Below are 21,174 nucleotides of genomic sequence, written 5' to 3' on the forward strand. Positions count from 1 at the left end.
TTGTTCCTTCTCTCCTTTTCATATTGTATGAATAAGAAGAAAGGAGCGCTATGGGGTTTATGGCTTTCATGAGTTTTGGGTTGTATGCATGAGCTGAACTCAATGCTTTATCTGCCACATCAACTTACATGTTGTTGTTTAGTCATTTAGTCGTGTCTGACTCTTCGTGACCCCATGGACCAGAGCATGCCGGGCTCTTACATAATGACTCTATAATGACTCAACTTACATAATGACTCTATAATGAGCTCCTCTTTGGGGGAGAATAGGTCTCTTTTTTCATTTTACAAAAAAAAATAGTAAAAATGAAGCACATTGAAAATATTTGCATATTGTGAGAATTGACAATACTGTCTGCATCTAGGGGTAGTCAATATTTTGTATGATATTCTGTCTAGGAACATAGAAAAATAAAGATCTTTCTTATGCTCACTCACACAACTGATCTATCTAGCTCAGTATTGTCTACCCACTGATCTTCAACTGGTCAGGACTTACTACTCAGTCATGGCCTGACCCAGGAGCACTACCACCATGCAGTTGTAAGGCAACATATGAAGAGATGGGTACCCAAATGCATGTTTCAGTTAAAAGTGGGTCCTCAGTCTGAAAAGGCTGAAGATAACTGGCCGCAGATGTCCAGGATCTCAGGCAGCTGTCATACTTAGCCCTTTCTGGAGATGCTGGAGATTGCACCTGGGACCTATTGTAGTCAAATCAGATGAACAAGAGCTATCAATCACAGGCAAGAGAGGACTCAATCATGTTATCCCTGGCTTGCAGTTGGAATAATACAGAATAGCAACTAAAGCGTCATACTATTCCACTAATATGGTGAGTTGGGGACCAATTTCCCAAACCAGTAAAAATGCCCACCAATTCATTTTCACTGATCAAGGCAAGGTAACAGCTCTGACAGTCTGATTTAGGAAAAATATTATGAAGCCCATTTTAGAATGATGGTATCATACATTTGAAAAACCTCAGTTAAGTGCAAGATTAATGAGGTTGCAGCATGGCCATGTACAGCAGATGCATGTATCATACAAGAGCTTGACATTTTGTCAAGTGTACATTTTGTGGCAAGCTTGGATCTGTTGCTTCACAATGAGTGCAGCAGAGCATTCTCATTTCCACCTAGTGTAGATGCCATATTTCACAAGGCAGTGTAGAAAAATTACACACATTGAAAACTTACTTGCAGAATAAATAACACTTCTGGTGGCCATTTCCTACTGTTTTGGCTTTATCAATTGTTGCACACAAACAAGCCTTTCATTCAGCTTGTCCTACTGTGAGCCAGGGGAGATCAACCAGTTCTTTTGTGATGTCCCAGCAGTCATGAAGGCCTCTTGCTTAGACACTTTTGTAAATGAAATGGTGCTTTTGGGGATGTGTGGATTTATCATTATTACCACCTCCACAACTGTCCTAATCTCCTACGGCTACATAGTAGCCACAATCCTGCACATACCTTCGGTGGAGGGGAGACACAAGGCTTTCTCAACCTGTACTTCTCATATCATGACTGTAGTTTTGTTATTTGGGACAACTTTCTTTATGTACGGCCAACCTGGAGCTCTCGCTTCTCCTAACCAAGGTAAAAACTGTCTTCTACACTATTGTCATCCCAATGTTGAACCCATTAATCTACAGCTTGAGGAACAAGGAGGTCAAAGATGCCTTGGGAAGACTATTGAAAAGGTTCGCTTTCATCCAGTAAACACTCAGCTATATTATGGTTGGCAGTGCACAACGCTCAGTTTCTCCATTTGAGGCAAAATGGGAAGTGCTGCTTTGCCCTGTTGCTCTTGCCAACCCGACCGCCTGCTGCTGCTGCTGCTGCTGCTGCTGCTGCTGCTGCTGCTGTGAGCCCTGCTATATCCACTGCTGGCAGAGAAGCAGCACTGCTATCAGACCAATTTGGGGCAAGATCATGCCAATTTCAGATGAGATATTGCCACCAATGGACACACTCTTGCTCAAAATTGGTGCTGCTGGCAGCGGCGCTTCTCTGCCACTGGTGGAGGTGATGGGGCAGGCAAGACACCCATGGGCAAGCTTCCACCTGAAGCAATTGTATAATGGCTTGGGTCTCTCCCACACGCACAAGATGACTCCAGAAGTAAATTATTTCAGATTTATTAGTCCAATAACAAGCCCCAGGTCAGAGCTCCACTAATCTTCATCATCCTCAGAAAAAACAGTTGCCGGAACTAAGCTCCGCCCCTTTCCCCCAAGAGGAAAACCCCCACCTCCTGTTCCTTTCCTTTTTGCACTTTTCGTAAAGTCTCGTGACCCTACGAGATTTTGGATAGAACACTGAGTCTGAGTCATTATCTGAGGTGACAAGCTGCATACTTTCACTCTGGCTCTCCCTTCCATTACAGTGGTACCTCAGGTTAAGAACTTAATTCGTTCTGGAGGTCCATTCTTAACCTGAAACTGTTCTTATCCTGAGGTACCACTTTAGCTAATGAGGCCTCCCACTGCTGCCACACCACTGCCGCATGATTTCTGTTCTCATCCTGAAGCAAAGTTCTTAACCTGAGGTACTATTTCTCGGTTAGCGGAGTCTGTAACCTGAAGCGTCTGTAACCTGAAGCGTCTGTAACCCAAGGTACCACTGTATCTCTGTGCTCAGAGATCAAGTTACTGCTTCTCTCTGCTGCTTCTCCCTCCCCCCTGTATTCCATTCTTCACTGCTCTCTCTCTATGTCATCGTCCTCCTTCCCTGTCAGTGAAGGAGCGTAACTGACAAATGGCCTCAACCCAACTGAGATGGCTCCAAGCTTTTACACTGTTTTACACACTTTCTGTCTTTAGTGTTGATTAGGCTACCTCATCTGATCGCCGAAGAATTGATGCTTTTGAGTTATGGTGCTGGAGGAGACTCTTGAGAGTCCCATGGACTGCAAGAAGATCAAACCTATCCATTCTTAAGGAAATCAGCCCTGAGTGCTCACTGGAAGGACAGATCCTGAAGATGAGGCTCCAATACTTTGGCTACCTCATGAGAAGAGAAGACTCCCTAGAAAAGACCCTGATGTTGGGAAAGATGGAGGGCACAAGGAGAAAGGGACGACATAGGACGAGATGGTTGGGCAGTGTTCTCGAAGCTACAAACATGAGTCTGACCCAACTGTGGGAGGCAGTGGAAGATAGGACTGCCTGGCATGCTCTGGTCCATGGGGTCACGAAGAGTCGGACATGACTAAACAACTAAACAACAACAAGGCTATCTCAACTTGTTAGTAATACATTGTTAGGTTAACATCTTCATATGTCAGAGATGGTCAACGTGCAACCTTCCAGATGTTGTTGGACTGCAACTCCCATTATCCCCAGCCAGCATGACCATTAGTCAGGGATGTCCAGAGTTGTTGACCATGAATAATAAATGCTTCAGTTTGTTCATTTCCCTGTTCTGTTCTTATTCCCTTTTGAATTGAAATTTGAATTATTATTCATATGATAGCATATGCATAATACACTCCACATTTCCTAATATATCAGTACATAAAGAGATACATACCACAATGCATATAACTTTAGTAATACTTTTTAAAATTATGTTGCAGAAATATAGTACTTTAGATATGTATTATACTTGCAATGAATGTGTTTTTGGAAATAATTTTGCATGTTAATCAACCTTAAAAAAACAAAAACCCTCTCTATTGAGAGGATCGGGGGGAGTTTACTTTTTTAAAAAAGCAAAGCAAAGCAGAAGTAGAAGCAGCTCAGGCATATGAGGCTGTTTGATGGACATTTGTGGACAAAGCTCAGTTACATCAGGACTACTAAAGATCATGTATAAATCCACTTAAAACTCATTCCTCCTCCATCCGTTGAAGTATCTCTTAAATTGTGGTATGTTTTAATCTTACAAAACAGAGCACATCTGGAAGCTAGTCCCACTAGGAGCTCTTGCATCTTGAAGCTTAGTGGTTCTCAAGAGATTGAGCTTGACTATGCAAGCAATTGTCCCCACAGTGTTATGGGACTATTTACACATGCATAATACTGAACACAGAAAGAACATTGTCATGACTCGCTTGTTTCAGAGGTAGGTGCCGATATATACTTTTAAGTGAAACAGAACAAAAGCTAATGTTTTCATTTCATTTTGATTCCAAATCTGACCCAATGGAGAATGAAATATCTGCTCTGGTAGGAGAGGATGCTGCTCCAGAGAAGCGGACACGGAGCAATGGATCCAAACTACAAGAAAGAAGATTCCACCTAAACATTAGGAAGAACTTCCTGACAGTAAGAGCTGTTCGACAGTGGAATTTGCTGCCAAGGAGTGTGGTGGAGTCTCCTTCTTTGGAGGTCTTTAAGCAGAGGCTTGACAACCATATGTCAGGAGTGCTCTGATGGTGTTTCCTGCTTGGCATGGGGTTGGACTCGATGGCCCTTGTGGTCTCTTCCAACTCTATGATTCTATGATTCTATGATTCTATGATTCTAGGAACATGGCACATTGCTCCAATGGAAGAGAGAGGAGGGCACTAGGTCCTTGAAAGCTGAATTAGTTCAGGGGGAAATGATCCAAAATATTTAAGAAGCAGGTTACTGGGACACCATAAAATGCTGCTACGCTATAGGAAAAACTTTGAATGGTTGTTTCCTTAGAAGGACCAGATTTTCAGGCAGTAGGTTGCTTATCTCTGCAACTAAGTGGACATTTTCACACTTGAAAGGAAGTAATTGCAAATCAGCTTGACCTTGTAATGTAATCAGAAACACTTCATATTGTAAGAAATATCAAAGCAAGGTGAAACAACAACAAACTTGACAAGGTAAGAGTTGTACATAAGGAATTGGAGAATTTTGATGATGATGGTGAGCCAAGATCAATAAGAAAACCTCAGATTTATTCATTTTTACATATAGTGTAATCTGTTTTTCTTAACTAATAATACATGCATACATTTTTTCACCCCTCACATTTCTTCTTCACAAGACAGTCTCTCATGTTGCCACAGTGGTTCAGTGGTAAAGCATGCCTAGGCTATCACCAGCATCTCCTCATAGGCCTGAGAATAACCCTTGCCCCAAACCCTGGAGTGTAGACAATACTGAGTTACATGAACCAATGTTCTAACTCAATTATTAAAGTCAGGTGTCCATCTCCACTTTTCAGATGCCAGTAATTTTGATATATATATATATTACTTGCAATGAATGCGTTTTTGAAAATAATTTTGCAAGTTAATCAAACCTAAAAAAAACCCCAACCCTCTCTGTTGAGAGAATCAGAGGGGAATTTACTTTTTTAAAAAAGCAAAGCAAAGCAGAAGTAGAAGCAACTCATGCATAAGAGACTATCTGATGGACATTTGTGGGCAAAGCTCAATTACATCAGGTCTTCCAAAGACCATGTATAAATCCAGTTAAAACTCATTACTCCTTCTGTTCTCCGTATCTCTTCCTGCCATCAACTGCATCTGGCTACTAAGCAGTTGGATTGTGCATAAACCATAACACCTCAGCATCTGTGTGAATGGCTAGGAAGGGTTCCTTACAATTGTCCTGTAGCACCTTAAAAGGTAAAGGGACCTCTGACCATTAAGTCCAGTCGTGGCCGACTCTGATCCGTTGCGGGGATTCGAACCGCCGACCTTCTGATCGGCAAATCCTAGGCTCTGTGGTTTAACCCACAGCGCCACCCGCGTCCTGTGTGAATGGCTAGGAAGGGCTCCTTACAATTGTCCTGTAGCACCTTAAAGACCAACTAAGTTTGTTCTGGTTATAACTTTCATGTGCATGCACACTTCTTCAGATACACTGAAACAGAAGTCACCAGACCCTTATATATAGTGGGAGGGTGGAGTGGGTTTTTCTCTCAGAAGGGTAGTAGGAGATGGGTGATTGACTCAATGGGTATGGTAAACCTGTTGACGACTGTTAATGACTGCAATTAGTCCTACAAGAAAAAGCAAGGGATAGTATGCACATAAAAGCTTATACCCAGAACAAACTTAGTTGGTCTCTAAGGTGCTACTGAACAATTTTTTAACTTATTTCGACTGCTTCAGACCAACATGGCTACCTACCTAAATCTAGATTAGAATATGTAATGGAAAGCCATTGCTTCAAAATATTTTAATGGTAACTAGCTGATTGCCTGGTGTGCTCTGGTCCATGGGGTCATGAAGAGTCAGACACAACTAAACAACTAAACAACAACAACAACAGCAGCAGCAGCAGCTGATTTCTTCAGTACAGAACAGGGTGATTTTCTTTTAGGCTGGTACATGCTGTTGGACCCCTTTTTGTTTTGTGACCCATCTCTTTTTTATTATTCAGTTTGTTTTTCTACTTTTTAATGATACTGTTTTACTTGTTGAGCCATATATACTTCCCTTGCTTGTTTATGTCCTTTTTCTATTAATTCATGTAACTGCACTCTTATTTCAACTTCTCAAAATTTGAATTAATCCTCTATTTGGCTTTCCCCTCCTCATATATGTTTTAATATCAGGCAATCAGCAGGGGTTTCCATGGATGTTTATTGTACTGATACATCTTGAACTTTTCATTTTCTATGTTTTCCCTTTTGGTCTTTTTTGTTAGACAACTGGCTAGTCATTTGCAGGGCATTATCTTTGTTTTAGTTTGTACTAAGACTCAGAACCACCATTAGACACTGTATTTATCCTGATGATGAATTAATCCAATGGTGTGACTCAACTGACTATAAGACATCCATCAACGGAATGGGAAGCAATGATATTTTTTGTGATTCTTCCCTCTCCCTGCAGCCCACAGACCAGTAAATATGTTCCAGAGCATCAGGTAGATATAGTAGCACAAGAGGCTACAGGAGAGCAGAAAAATCATTGAAAAATTATTCACTCCCCATTCCAGTGATGGAAGTTTTCCAATCAGCTGTATGACATTGCTGGATTAATCATCGTTATCATCATCTCATTATTTACCTTTATTGATGTCTTTAGGACTTAAAAACTCCTAATAGTTTCTGGATTGCAGAGTTTTGTTGATTATTGTAATTGCTTAATCATGAATCAATACTGGTTATGAGAATTCCTTCCACCTCGTTTGTTCTGAGGTACTTAAGCTTCACTGAAATGTCAGTAAGATGCAATCCAGTGGTTCCTAACTGATTTTGGGCCACTGCCTCATTAGTTCCATAAACTCATCCCCAGTACACCATACCCTATGAAAATCATTCAGAACTGTGGTTTCCATGATCCATTAAAGAAGATGATAATATAATAAAATCAAAGCAGTAACAATTAATTTCACATTTATTCAAAATCTAGTTAAGACCGGTGTGTATTTGTTGTTGTTAGCCCAATGATGCATTCTCTTTAAGTCACTTTTCTTGCTTTCTTTTTTTAAAAAACAATCAAATTAAAACTATTTAGTTTAATTAATTCAACAACATTATTCAGCTTGATCCAGTGATACCACCTTTTCAAAGTTTGATAGTCATTTACGCCTCCAGCATCCACCTGTCAGCCCTTGGCTTTTAGTGGTAATATAGGGAATCCCCCACAACGGGCAGTACTACTACCTACTTTAGGAACCACTGTTGTGTAATCGCTCTCTCTCCCTCTCTTCCTTTGTATTCCCATTCAGGTTTCTGTTACTACAATTTTACAAAGCAGCTATATTTCTGATGCAAAGTAGCAGTAAAGTGCTCCTATGCCTTTGGCATCCACACTGTGAGGATTGCATACTCAAGCTCTCATTTCTGAAGTTTGCAAATACAAATACAAGGATATTTAAAGACATTTTCCCCTGACTTTCCACCTTGTCATAACTAAGCTATGGGAAACCATACTGAGGTCACTGAATTTATATTGGTGAGCTTTAAGGGTCAGCCACAAATGCAAATAGTTTTCTTATTGCTTTTTTTGCTGATGTACACCATCACTCTGGTGGGAAATGCTGGTATGATCTTAATCACCAGTTCCGATTCCAAACTCCATACTCCTATGTACTACTTTCTAAAGAACCTGTCCTTCTTGGATATTTGCTACTCTTCAGTCATCACTCCCAAAGCCATGGTGAGCTTTGCAACAGGGGACACGGCCATTTCCTACAATGGATGTGCAACCCAGATGTTCTTCTTCTCTCTCTTTGGAACCACAGAGGCCTTTTTCCTGGCTGTGATGGCATATGATCGATTCATTGCTGTCTGTAGCCCACTTCTCTACCATACCATTATGTCCAAGAAGAGGTGTATGTGTCTTGTGTGCATCTCTTACTTCTTTGGTTGTGTCAACTGCTGCACCCAAACTGGGTTTACATTTAGTTTGGCATTTTGTGGCCCAACTCATGTAAACCACTTCTTTTGTGATGTCCCAGCGGTCATGAAGGCCTCCTGTTCAGACACATTTGTGAATGAAATGGTGCTCCTTGTAGTCTGTGGTCTCATCATTGTGACCACAGCCATAATTGTCCTAGTATCTTACATTTACATTGTTACTACCATCTTGCACATACCGTCTGGCAAAGGGAGACACAAAGCTTTCTCAACTTGCACTTCCCATTTGATGGCAGTAAGCTTGTTCTTTGGGACAGTTTTCTTTATGTATGCCCAACCTGGGGCCATGTCCTCTCCCAATCAAGGAAAAGTGGTGTCCGTTTTCTACACAGTTGTCATTCCAATGTTAAATCCGATCATCTATAGCCTAAGGAACAAGGAGGTCAAACAGGCTCTGATCAGGCAACTCAAAAGGAAAGGCTTTGTCTGTTGATACAGAGTTTTTAGCTGTGTGTCTACTCAATAAGTAAGTTTTACTGAGCACAATGGGACTTATTCCAATGTAAGAATGTATAGGACCCCTAGTTTGGCCCGCTATATTATAACACTACCAATCTGAAGGAAAATTTGGATTTTTCCTGCTTGACAAGAAGAGCTCCCATTACATGCAAAGCACATGACACAAGAAAGCAGTTCAAATGAATCCATGCCAACTGTATCAAGGAAACCAATCCAATGCAACACTCAAGAAAGTTTGCCAACCTAGACACACAGTGAAGTCAATATATTATATGCATATAACTAAAGAAGCAGGTTTCTAAAAACCATTTTCCTTTGCCTTCCCCAACCCTTTTATTGCAAACACACTCACTAAAAAATATAAATAAATAAATAAATAAACAAACAAACAAATAAATGCTGTTGTGGCCTGCTTCTATTCATAGGCTGCTGCTTGGCACCAACAGAAGAATGCCTCTCAGAGGGCAATGTGCCCATTTGCTCGAAAAATGTTAGTCACAACTACATTGGGAGGGAGGGAAGTAAACTAATAGGGCCTTACTTCTGAGTAGATTTCCTCAGACTGCCCTGTAATTCAACAATTTAATTGTGTCTTAAAAATCTGGGACAAGCAAAAGGTCTAAGGTCAATGCATTTATTGGATATGCCTAAAACAGTATCCTTTGAGGCTTAGTCTTTAATCTGGCACCTAATTTATATATATACATATGTGTGTGTGTGTTTTTGTGTGTGTGTGTGTGTGTGTGTGTGTGTGTAACAGAATGTTACATCTGAAGTCAATAATATCTGAATAGGGATCCTAAAATTTATTTTGTTCAAACATGATGCATTAAACATATATAATATGTTTATTATATTATATGTATATATATGTGTGTGTGTGTGTGTGTGTGTATACATATACATATATATATGTAGGTATATACATATATCTACAACATACACCATGTATGTTTAATTGCTCTCAAGCAGTTAACTTTATGACACTGTGGGGAATAAATTAACCCTCAGGTCTGTAAGACTTCATTTATTATAAATTCTTTCAAATTCTACTGTCGAGGCTTTCTTTCAGAACAACTTGATGGGGTTGGAATTTCTGCCTACCCCATCCACCTCTTGGGTAAGTTTTATCATTTCACATTTTGACAACTCTGCTAAAGCAGGTGGGGCTGCTGACTTATTTAATGAGTTTGATGCAGAGATTTGGCTATTCTGAAATCTGCTGTTGTTTTTTCCAGTTCAGACTGTAAACCTAACCCCATTTATCTGGGTGCAAGCTTCACTGAATTCAAGAAGTCTTTTATTTTATTGCAAAAAATGTAGGGTTTTCTCACCCTTAATCTTTACATCAGATTTACCACCATGGCCATGGCTTTATAAAGATTCCCTATTTTCTTCCACCCTTTCAATGCTAATGGTTCCAAGCATTATGCTATTATTTGTATTGTAGAGATAGAACAAGTTCTGGGTTCAAAGAAATGACTAAGTGGTATGTTGGCAGTACCGTGCATTTTATTCTGGTTATGCCTAATGGCCAACAGAGCAATCCTATGCATGTCTTCTCAGAAGTAAGCCCCACAGGGTCCAACCAAAATTAATTTCAGGTGCCTGTGTATAGGATTGCTGCCTATAGGAATAAAACTGAAGCAACCCGAATAATTTAACATGGAAATAAATTAAACATGGTGCTGGCTCAATATTTGGGTAGAAGATGCCTGGGTGAAATAATTTGCTTTAAGACAGTGGAGGCAGATGGGGAAGGGAATGTTTAGTATAAGTTACTGCACTGAAGCGGAATTTGTGTGCGTAGTTAGCCACTGAGTTGAAAGAGAAGATGTAAGAATCGAGAAAGACATTTTTGGGAGCTGGAGTCATATCCGCCCTTCAGATGTTAAGGCGAGACAAGTGAATTTAAGTCCTAGCCAAACTGGTGTCTTCCATATGTTGTGTGACACTCCCTTCCCAAATTCGCAACAGCCCCAGCCAACAACATCTACAGAACACCATGACAAGCTCTAAAGAGAAAAGAACCCCTCCTTTCTTTCTCTCTTTTTCTTTCACTAAATGATGGAAATATATCAATAGTGATGTAAAAGGAAGGCATAAAAATTAAATTGTCAAAAAGAGAAAAATAAATGTAGACAGCACAAAGGAAAATATAATTCAACCACATCAGAATGATTTGATGAACTTATTACTAACAGTGGCTGGCCAAATGTTTCCGAGGAGCCAACTAACAAGGGATGTTTGCTGTGTATCATTAAAATGTTTTAATTTATTTCAGGAACCTATCATGGACAACTGCAGCACAGCCTCTGAGTTCATCCTGGTGGGGTTCAGAGATCTCCCAGAGCTGCAAGTAACATTTTTCATCACTTTTCTGGTGCTGTACATCACCACAGTGATGGGGAATGGTGGTATGATTGCTGTCATAAGTGCTGACTCTCAGCTCCACACCCCTATGTACTACTTTCTCAAAAACCTGTCTTTCCTGGACCTCTGCTATTCCTCCGCCATTGCTCCTAAAGCTCTAGTGAATTTTTTCGAGGAGAAGAACATCATCTCTTATGAGGGCTGTGTGGCCCAGTTGATGCTGTTCACCATCTTTGTTACTACAGAAGGGTTTCTTTTAGCAGTCATGGCATACGATCGCTTCATGGCCATTTGCTACCCACTCCTCTATCCAACTAAGATGTCCAAGACGTCTTGCCATCGTCTGGTGGCTACTTCCTATGCTTGCGGTTGTACAAACGGAGTAATTCAAACAAGTGTCTCTTTCCATTTGCGATTCTGCAACCTCAGCAAAATCAACCACTTCTTCTGTGATGTCCCTGCTGTCATGAACGCTGCCACTACATACACATATCTCAACGAAGCTGTGATGTTCTCCCTCTGCAACGTTATCATTGCCATCACCACAGTGGTGATATTCACCTCCTACACTTACATTCTCTCCACCATTCTCAAGATTCAATCTGCAGAGGGCAGGAGAAAAGCATTTTCTACCTGTGCCTCTCACATAACAGCAGTGACCATCTTTTATGGGACAGTATTCTTTATTTATGCTCAGCCTGCAGCCATGTCTTCCCCAGCTCAAAGCAAAATTGTCTCTGTGTTTTACACTCTTGTCATTCCAATGCTAAATCCCCTCATCTACAGCCTTAGGAACAAAGATGTCAAAGCAGCTCTAAAAAGGACTCTGGGGAAAAAGAGGCTCTTTTCAATGAACAGATAAAATCTGACAAAACCTTATGGGGGTGTTAAATCCCATAAGCCAAGCCAAACCAGAAGAAAATCTACATTTGTAATCAGAACTCTCAATATTCTGTTTAACCCAGGGGAAAATCCTATGGTAAGAACCACTGGGATAACCAACATGGAAACTCTGGCTCAGCTACCTAACTGATGCCTTAGCCAGTACTGAACTGTTCTGAACATACACCAGCTCATTCTAGCTGGTTGAGTGGAAGCTGAGTGAACTCACGTCTGGTGTAAGCAGTGGCCGTGCTGGGTTATTTTGCACCCTAGGCAAAGCACCTCCCCGCCCCCAAATTGCTAACTTCTATTTTTAAAAACAGATGTTTTATAGAAAAAAGAAATAAAAAAAGAAATAAAAAAATTGTCCAGTAGCACCTTAGAGACCAGCTAGGTTTGTCCTTGGTAGTCACCAGACCCTTATATATAATGGAAGGTGGGGTGAGGGTTTTTCTCAGGAGGGTAGCAGGAGATGGGTGATTGACTCACTACCCTCCTGAGAAAAACCCCACCCTCCCACTATATATAAGGGTCTGGCGACATCTGTTTCAGTGAATCTGAAGAAGTGTGTATGCACACGAAAGCTTATACCAAGAACAAACTTAGTTCGCCTCTAAGGTTCTACTGGACATTTTACGTGTGTGTGTGTGTGTGTGTGTGTGTGTGTGTGTACTGCATCAGACCAACACTGCTACCTACCTGAATCTAGGGGAAAGAATAATACATCAATTTTTTGATTATCTTTCTCAAATACAAAATAAAATCTTTTAGCAAACAAAATATTTTGAATAATCTTGTGAAGTGTGATGTTAGAATTTAAGTCTCTTAAAAGTTTAGGTTTCAGACAAATCTCCGTTTGCATACCTTTTCCTTTGCAAATTTGGTCACCAATTTATTCAGGTCAAGTGCTCATGATAGGAGAAATAGGAGCTAAATATTCTGCAACTTCAAAAAATCCTGATTGCTAGCACAGTACAACTTTTCAGTTGTATCACGAAATACCAAGTTTTGCATGCCAAGGAATCAGACCAAAGCAACCCAGCATTCCAAGATTTGTCGCCAATACTGTTCATCTTGCCAAATTTTCTTTTTTTAAAAAATATGATATTTATTGAAGATTTTTGAAATTACAAAGAAAAAACAAAGCAGAAAAAGAAAATAGAAAAAACACAGAAAAAAGAAACCACATCAAACAATACAAAATCAAAAAAACAAAAATACACCACATACAAACAAAAATACATCCCTCATTCTCAAATCCTCAACTCTCTTTACCTTCTTTCTTTGACCTCCTCCTCCTCCCTTTTTTTTGTATCCTGATTAATAATTATGCAGCAAATCCTTTCCATATTTCATAGTATTCTGTCATTACGTTACCTTAATCTATTTTCATCTTATCTTATAGAAAACCTTAAAAACTTAAAACTTAAATCTTATTTTTACCGACTTCTCACAACCATAATATTCTTACCTAATTCTTTAAACTTTTTTTACTAAAGCCAAATAATTTTGTTCCAACATTTTTCTAACATTCATCAATTTTATAAAACAATCCTAATAGTAAAAAAAAAGAAATAAAAACAATCCAATCTTCATCCAGCATCCCTTCCTCCTGGTCCCGGGTTTTGTCAGTCCTTTTTATCCCATCGATCTAGTGCATTAACCTGGCAACCTTATATCCGAGGCCCTTAAATCTCTTCCATGTCCCTTCCGCAGTTCTTCTTCATATTCTCCTTTCACTCCAGCTTGGTGATATTTTTGACCCTTTTCAACAGATCAGCCCCTTTTCCATAGTCCAGACTCAACTCCATGTGGTATTTAAGAAGATGTTTCAGAATCCCTCCGAAATTGAGAGCCCCCACAGCTCCAAACATCTCACGGCCCATTGCCAGACTCGGAAAGTCCAAACATCCTTGCATAGGGGGGTCTATCCAACCCCCCATTTCCAAACCAATCCAAACTTTATCTTTCCAAATCTGGCTTTTTCCAAGTTCACTTGTCAAATCCAAAAGCTCTTGTTCCTGCAAGGCCGCAGCTCCCTCCATCTCTGGCGCCCAAGATTCAGCAACATCCTCTTCTCTCATCTGCTCTGTCAGGACACACTCCTGATCTAATTCCTGGGTGGGCTCCACATAGTTTCCCACTGCCTGTTCAAAAATTCTGGCCGCATTAGTCATCAAATCCATCTTCTCACTTAACTGTTCCAATAGGGCACTTGTTTTACAGAAAGCACACAACAGAGCCTCTGAATACATTGTCCTACAAGGTCACAAGTCCATTCCCACGATTGTAATCTGAGACAGCAGCAAGCTCCCTGGAATTAGTTACAGTTTCACGGTCTCCCTCTAGGGGGAGGACTTCTATTTGTTCTTGCAACAAAGTATCTTTTTTGAGATATTTTGTCAATATTTGTTCCTTTAAAGTGCAAAAGGAAACAATGGAATCACTATGCTTCTCTTCCTTTAACTATCTGTCAAAAACGTTTGTCTCTGGTCAATGAGCTTCAAAACGTCAGTCCTGACACCCCGCTCCAGGATCAGGACGGTGGAAAGTTACTTTAATTTAAACTCACTTCTGCAGGTTTAAACAGTCCAAAAAAGATCCCCCTTCATCTCCTGCTGCCGAAGGGGGGTTCAACAATTTTAAATGATGAAAACCAATCTTTTAAAAGCGATTTTCTGAGCTCTAGTTTACGTTGTCTTTGCTTTACTCTGTCTAAAAAGAAATGGAAGGCTGACTTCCTGTTTAGACCTTCCCATTTCAGTACTAAATTAAAATAATTTTTTAAGTCCAATTCCTTTCTTCTCGCAAGTCCTTGTTTAAAGTCCGATTGTTCAAAGTTTAAGTACTCACGGGTGCTTATTTTAGAAGCCAAATTGTCCCAGGAAAAAGGCAGCGCTCTCCGGCAACGGCTGTGCGGCTTCGCTCCACGGAAATAGCAGTTGACTCACAGCACCGCGCCACTTCCCCCTCTTCACTTCGGAGCCCGTTAGTGGGTTCCTTTGCGGGTTGGGGGGGCGCTAGGGGTGCCCGCCGAGTCCCATGGTCACAGGCTTCATCCGCCTGTGATTTTTAGCTGGGCCCCCGCTTCGCCGTAGTGGAAAAGACCCGTTTCACGCAGAGCTAGTCCCTCCAGTTCAGAGGGAGTCCGCCCTTGCCAATGGCGCCACCCCGAAAGTCCCATCTTGCCAAATTTTCTACTGGTTTCATCAATTGCTTTTCCTTTAGATAAGCACAATTAAAGTTGTCTCCACGTTTGCTAGTTTTCTAAATGGTCAGTGTTGCTCTCTTGTGAAGACAGAATTGCTCCAAATTTCTTGTCTTTGGAGCCTATTTCTTGTAGGGTTAATGCATCATGTTCTTTACTGTTCACTAGTGCCCCAGTACACACCCTCGAAGTTTATCGAATGCTTACCTAGAGCAGAGCTTTTAGTGTGGCGCCACCCACACACTGGAATGCACTCTCTGCTTGAAATTAGGGTGGTACAAACAATTTGTTCTTTCAACAACCTCCCTAAGACATTTTGTGATGGCATATGACCGATTCATTGCTGTCTGTAGCCCACTTCTCTACCATACCATTATGTCCAAGAAGAGGTGTATGTGCCTTGTGCGCATCTCTTACTTCTTTGGTTGTGTCAACTGCTGCACCCAAACCGAGTTTACATTTAGTTTGGCATTTTGTGGCCCAACTCACGTAAACCACTTCTTTTGTGATGTCCCAGTGGTCATGAAGGCCTCCTGTTCTGACACATTTGTGAATGAAATGGTCTCCTTGTAGTCTGTGGTCTCATCATTGTGACCACAGCCATAATTGTCCTAGTATCTTACATTTACATTGTTACTACCATCTTGCACATACTGTCTGGCAAAGGGAGACACAAAGCTTTCTCAACTTGCACTTCCCATTTGATGGCAGTAAGCTTATTCTGTGGGATAGTCTTCTTTATGTATGCCCAACCTGGGGCCATGTCCTCTCCCAATCAAAGGAAAGTGGTGTCCGTTTTCTACACAGTTGTCATTCCAATGTTAAATCCGATCATCTATAGCCTAAGGAACAAGGAGGTCAAACAGGCTCTGATCAGGCAACTCAAAAGGAAAGGCTTTGTCTGTTGATACAGAGTTTTTAGCTGTGTGTCTACTCAATAAGTAAGTTTTACTGAGCACAATGGGACTTATTCCAATGTAAGAATGTATAGGATCCCTAGTTTGGTCTGCTATATTATAATTCTACCAATCTGAAGGAAAATTTGGATTTTTCCTGCTTGACAAGAAGAGCTCCAATTACATGCAAAGCACATGACACAAGAAAGCAGTTCAAATGAATCCATGCCAACTATATCAAGGAAACCAATCCAATGCAACACTCAAGAAAGTTTGCCAACCTAGACACACAGTGAAGTCAATATATTATATGCATATAACTAAAGAAGCAGGTTTCTAAAAACCATTTTCCTTTGCCTTCCCCACCCCTTTTATTGCAAACACACTCACTAAAAATATAAATAAATAAATAAATAAATAAATAAATAAATAAATAAATAAATAAATGCTGCTGTGGCCTGCTTCTATTCATAGGCTGCTGCTTGGCACCAACAGAAGAACGGCTCTCAGAGGGCAATGTGCCCATTTGCTTGAAAAATGTTAGTCACCTTATACAACTACTTTGAGAGGGAGGGAAGTAAACTAATAGGGGCTTACTTCTGAGTAGAATTCCTCAGATTGCCCTGTAATTCAACAATTTAATTGTGTCTTAAAAATCTGGCACATGAAAAGATCTAAGGTCAATGCATTTATTGGATATGCCTAAAACAGTATCCTTTGAGGCTTAGTCTTTCATCTGGCACCTAACTTTTATATATATATATATATATATATATATATATATATATATATATATATATAACAGAATGTGAATTGATCTGAAGTCAATAATATCTGAATAGGAATACTAAAATTTCTTTTGTTCAAACATAATGCATTAAACATAAATAATATTTAGGTATATACATATATCTACAACATACACCATGTACGTTTAATTGCTCTCAAGCAGTTAACTTTATGACACTGTGGGGAATAAATTAACCCTCAGGTCTGTAAGACTTCATTTATTATAACTTCTGGCAAATTCTACTGTTGAGGCTTTCTTGCAGAACAACTTGATGGGGTTGGACTTTCTGCCTACCCCATTACATCTTCGGTAAGTTTTATCATTTCACATTTTGACAACTCTGCTAAAGCAGGTGGGGCTGCTGACTTATTTAATGAGTTTGATGCAGAGATTTGGCTATTCTGAAATCTGCTGTTGTTTTTTCCAGTTCAGACTGTAAACCTAACCCCATTTATCTGGGTGCAAGCTTCACTGAATTCAAGAAGTCTTTTATTTTATTGCAAAAAATGTAGGGTTCCCCCCCCCCCGCTTAATCTTTACATCAGTTTTAACACCATGGCCACGGCTTTATAAAGATTCCCTATATTCTTCCACCCTTTCAATGCTAATGGTTCCAAGCATTATGCTATTATTTGTGTTGTAGAGATAGAACATGTTCTGGGTTCAAAGAATGACTAAGTGGTATGTTGACAGTACCGTGCATTTTATTCTGGTTATGCCTAATGGCCAACAGAGCAATCCTATGCATGTCTTCTCAGACGTAAGCCCCACAGGGTCCAACCACAATTAATTTCAGGTGTCTGTGTATAGGATTGCTGCCTATAGGAATAAAACTGAAGCAACCCGAATAATTTAACATGGAAATAAATTAAACATGGTGCTGGCTCAGTATTTGGGTAGAAGATGCCTGGGTGAAATAATTTGCTTTAAGACAGTGGAGGCAGATGGGGAAGGGAATGTTTAGTATGAGTTACTGCCCTGAAGCGGAATTTGTGTGTGTAGTTAGCCACTGAGTTGAAAGAGAAGATGTAAGGATCGAGAAAGACATTTTTGGGAGCTGGAGTCATATCCGCCCTTCAGATGTTAAGGCGAGACAAGTGAATTTAAGTCCTAGCCAAACTGGTGTCTTCCATATGTTGTGTGACACTCCCTTCCCAAATTCCCAACAGCCCCAGCCAACATCTACAGAACACCATGACAAGCTCTAATGAGAAAATAACCCCCCCTTTCTTTCTCTCTTTTTCTTTCACTAAATGATGGAAATATATCAATAGTGATGTAAAAGGAAGGCATAAAAATTAAATTGTGAAAAAAGAGAAAATTAAATGTAGACAGCACAAAGGAAAATATAATTCAACCACATCAGAATGATTTGATGAACTTATTACTAACAGTGGCTGGCCAAATGTTTCCGAGGAGCCAACTAACAAGGGATGTTTGCTGTGTATCACTAAAATGTTTTAATTTATTTCAGGAATCTATCATGGACAACTGCAGCACAGCCTCTGTGTTCATCCTGGTGGGGTTCAGAGATCTCCCAGAGCTGCAAGTAACATTTTTCATCACTTTTCTGGTGCTGTACATCACCACAGTGATGGGGAATGGTGGTATGATTGCTGTCATAAGTGCTGACTCTCAGCTCCACACCCCTATGTACTACTTTCTCATAAACTTGTCTTTCCTGGACCTCTGCTATTCCTCCGCCATTGCTCCTAAAGCTCTAGTGAATTTTTTCGAGGAGAAGAACATCATCTCTTATGAGGGCTGTGTGGCCCAGTTGATGCTCTTCACCATCTTTGTTACTACAGAAGGGTTTCTTTTAGCAGTCATGGCATATGACCGCTTCATGGCCATTTGCTACCCACTCCTCTATCCAACTAAGATGTCCAAGACGTCTTGCCATCGTCTGTTGGCTACTTCCTATGCTTGCGGTTGTACAAACGGAGTGATTCAGACAAGTGTCTATTTCCATTTGCGATTCTGCAACCTCAGCAAAATCAACCACTTCTTCTGTGATGTCCCTGCTGTCATGAACGCTGCCACTACATACACATATCTCTACGAAGCTGTGATGTTCTCCTTCTCCAACGTTATCATTGCCATCACCACAGTGGTGATATTCACCTCCTACACTTACATTCTCTCCACCATTCTCAAGATTCAATCTGCAGAGGGCAGGAGAAAAGCATTTTCTACCTGTGCCTCTCACATAACAGCAGTGACCATCTTATATGGTACAGTCTTCTTTATTTATGCTCAGCCTGCAGCCATATCCTTCCCAGCTCAAAGCAAAATTGTCTCTGTGTTTTACACTCTTGTCATTCCAATGCTAAATCCCCTCATCTACAGCCTTAGGAACAAAGATGTCAAAGCAGCTCTAAAAAGGACTCTGGGGAAAAAGAGGCTCTTTTCAATGAACAGATAAAATCTGACAAAACCTTATGGGGGTGTTAAATCCCATAAGACAAGCCAAACCAGAAGAAAATCTACATTTGTAATCAGAACTCTCAATATTCTCTTTTACCCAGGGAAAAGTCCTATGGCAAGAGCCACTGGGATAACCAACATGGAATCTCTGGCTCAGCTAGCTAAGTAATGCCTTAGCTAGTACTGAACTGTTCTGAACATACACTAGCATAAGTTGCTCATCCTAGCTGGTTGAGTGGAAGCTGACTGAACTCAAGTCTGGTGTAAGCAGTGGCAGTGCTGGGTTATTTTGCACCCTAGGCAAGGCACCTCCCCGCCCCAAAATTGCTAACTTCTATTTTTAAAAACAGATGTTTTATAGAAAAAAGAAATAAAAAAAGAAATAAAAAATTTGTCCAGTAGCACCTTAGAGACCAGCTAAGTTTGTCCTTGGTATAAGCTTTCGTGTGCATGTACACATCTTCAGATACACTGAAATAGTAGTCACCAGACCCTTATATATAGTGGAAGGGTGGGGTGGGGGTTTTTCTCAGGAGGGTAGTAGGAGATGGGTGATTGACTCACTACCCTCCTGAGAAAAACCCCACCCCACCCTCCCACTATATATAAGGGTCTGGCGACTTATGTTTCAGTGCATCTGAAGAAGTGTGCATGCACCCGAAAGCTTATACCAAGAACAAACTTAGCTGGTCTCTAAGGTTCTACTGGACATTGTGTGTGTGTGTGTGTGTGTGTGTGTGTGTGTGTGTACTGCATCAGACCAACACTGCTACCTACCTGAATCTAGGAAAAAGAATAATACATCAATTTTTCGATTATCTTTTTCAAATACAAAATAAAATCTTTTAGCAAACAAAATATTTTGAATAATCTTGTGAAGTGTGATGTTAAAATTTAAGTCTCTTAAAAGTTTAGGTTTCAGACAAATCTCCGTTTGCATACCTTTTCCTTTGCAAATTTGGTCACCAATTTATTCAGGTCAAGTGCTCATGATAGGAGAAATAGGAGCTAAATATTCTGCAAACTTCAAAAAATCCTGATTGCTAGCACAGTACAACTTTTCAGTTGTAACAAGAAATGCCAAGTTTTGCATGCCAAGGACTCTGACCAAAGCAATCAAGCATTCTAAGATTTGTCGCCAATACTGTTCATCTTGCCAAATTTTCAACTGGTTTCATCAATTGCTTTTCCTTTAAATGAGCACAATTAAAGTTGTCTCCACATTTGCTAGTTTTCTAAATGGTCAGTGTTGCTCTCTTGTGAAGACAGAATTGCTCCAAAGTTCTTCTCTTTGGAGTCTATTTCTTGTAGGGTTAATGCATCATGTTTTTTACTGTTCACTAGTGCCCCAGTACACACCCTTGAAGTTTATCAAATGCTTACCTACAGCAGAGCTTTTAGTGTGGTGGCACCCACACACTGGAATGCACTCTCTACTTGAAATTAGGGCGGTACAAACAATTTGTTCTTTCAACAACCTCCCTAAGACATTTTTAATCAACTAGGGTTTTTCTTTTCACAGTTGCATTGTTGGATATTGTTTGTGTCCATTTTACAGATGGATTGAATATATTCTTATTGATTTCATTTTGTATTTTGTTTTTCTTTCCTTTTTGTGAACTGCCAAAATAGTGTTGAATGATGGTAGTTTATGAATTATTTTAACTAACTGACTAATCATTAGATGTTGGACAGTCGGGTGTTCTCTGATTCTCTGATTCAGGTTGCATATTTAGTGTAAGAATTTTCAAGTTTAATCTAAAGTGAAATTCAGTTCAAATTTAGAGGTTTTTGCTTAGGCAAAGCAGTCAAGGAATTGGGAGGGATGCTGGAATAA

General features: G+C 40.2%; 3 protein-coding genes across 3 annotated transcripts; all 3 read left to right on the forward strand.

The window, feature by feature from the left end:
• Nucleotides 1-7,802: 7,802 nt before the first annotated feature.
• On the forward strand, nucleotides 7,803-8,735 carry LOC308460758 (olfactory receptor 9S13-like; the record flags this gene model as incomplete). The annotated part of the gene is made up of 1 exon (XM_080977283.1): nucleotides 7,803-8,735. The coding sequence occupies one exon, from the start codon at nucleotides 7,803-7,805 to the stop codon at nucleotides 8,733-8,735; it is 933 nt and encodes a 310-aa protein (XP_080833409.1).
• A 2,319-nt stretch (nucleotides 8,736-11,054) lies between these two features.
• On the forward strand, nucleotides 11,055-16,132 carry LOC308460759 (olfactory receptor 9S13-like; the record flags this gene model as incomplete). Its single annotated transcript, XM_080977284.1, has 2 exons — nucleotides 11,055-11,994; nucleotides 15,798-16,132. The coding sequence occupies 2 exons, from the start codon at nucleotides 11,055-11,057 to the stop codon at nucleotides 16,130-16,132; spliced, it is 1,275 nt and encodes a 424-aa protein (XP_080833410.1).
• Nucleotides 16,133-18,393: 2,261 nt separating this feature from the next.
• On the forward strand, nucleotides 18,394-19,335 carry LOC308460760 (olfactory receptor 9S13-like; the record flags this gene model as incomplete). The annotated part of the gene is made up of 1 exon (XM_080977285.1): nucleotides 18,394-19,335. The coding sequence occupies one exon, from the start codon at nucleotides 18,394-18,396 to the stop codon at nucleotides 19,333-19,335; it is 942 nt and encodes a 313-aa protein (XP_080833411.1).
• Nucleotides 19,336-21,174: the final 1,839 nt, after the last annotated feature.

This window comes from Podarcis pityusensis (genome assembly GCF_964106645.2).
Source record: "Podarcis pityusensis genome assembly, chromosome: 13".
In the NCBI taxonomy this organism is placed as follows: Eukaryota; Metazoa; Chordata; class Lepidosauria; order Squamata; family Lacertidae; genus Podarcis; species Podarcis pityusensis.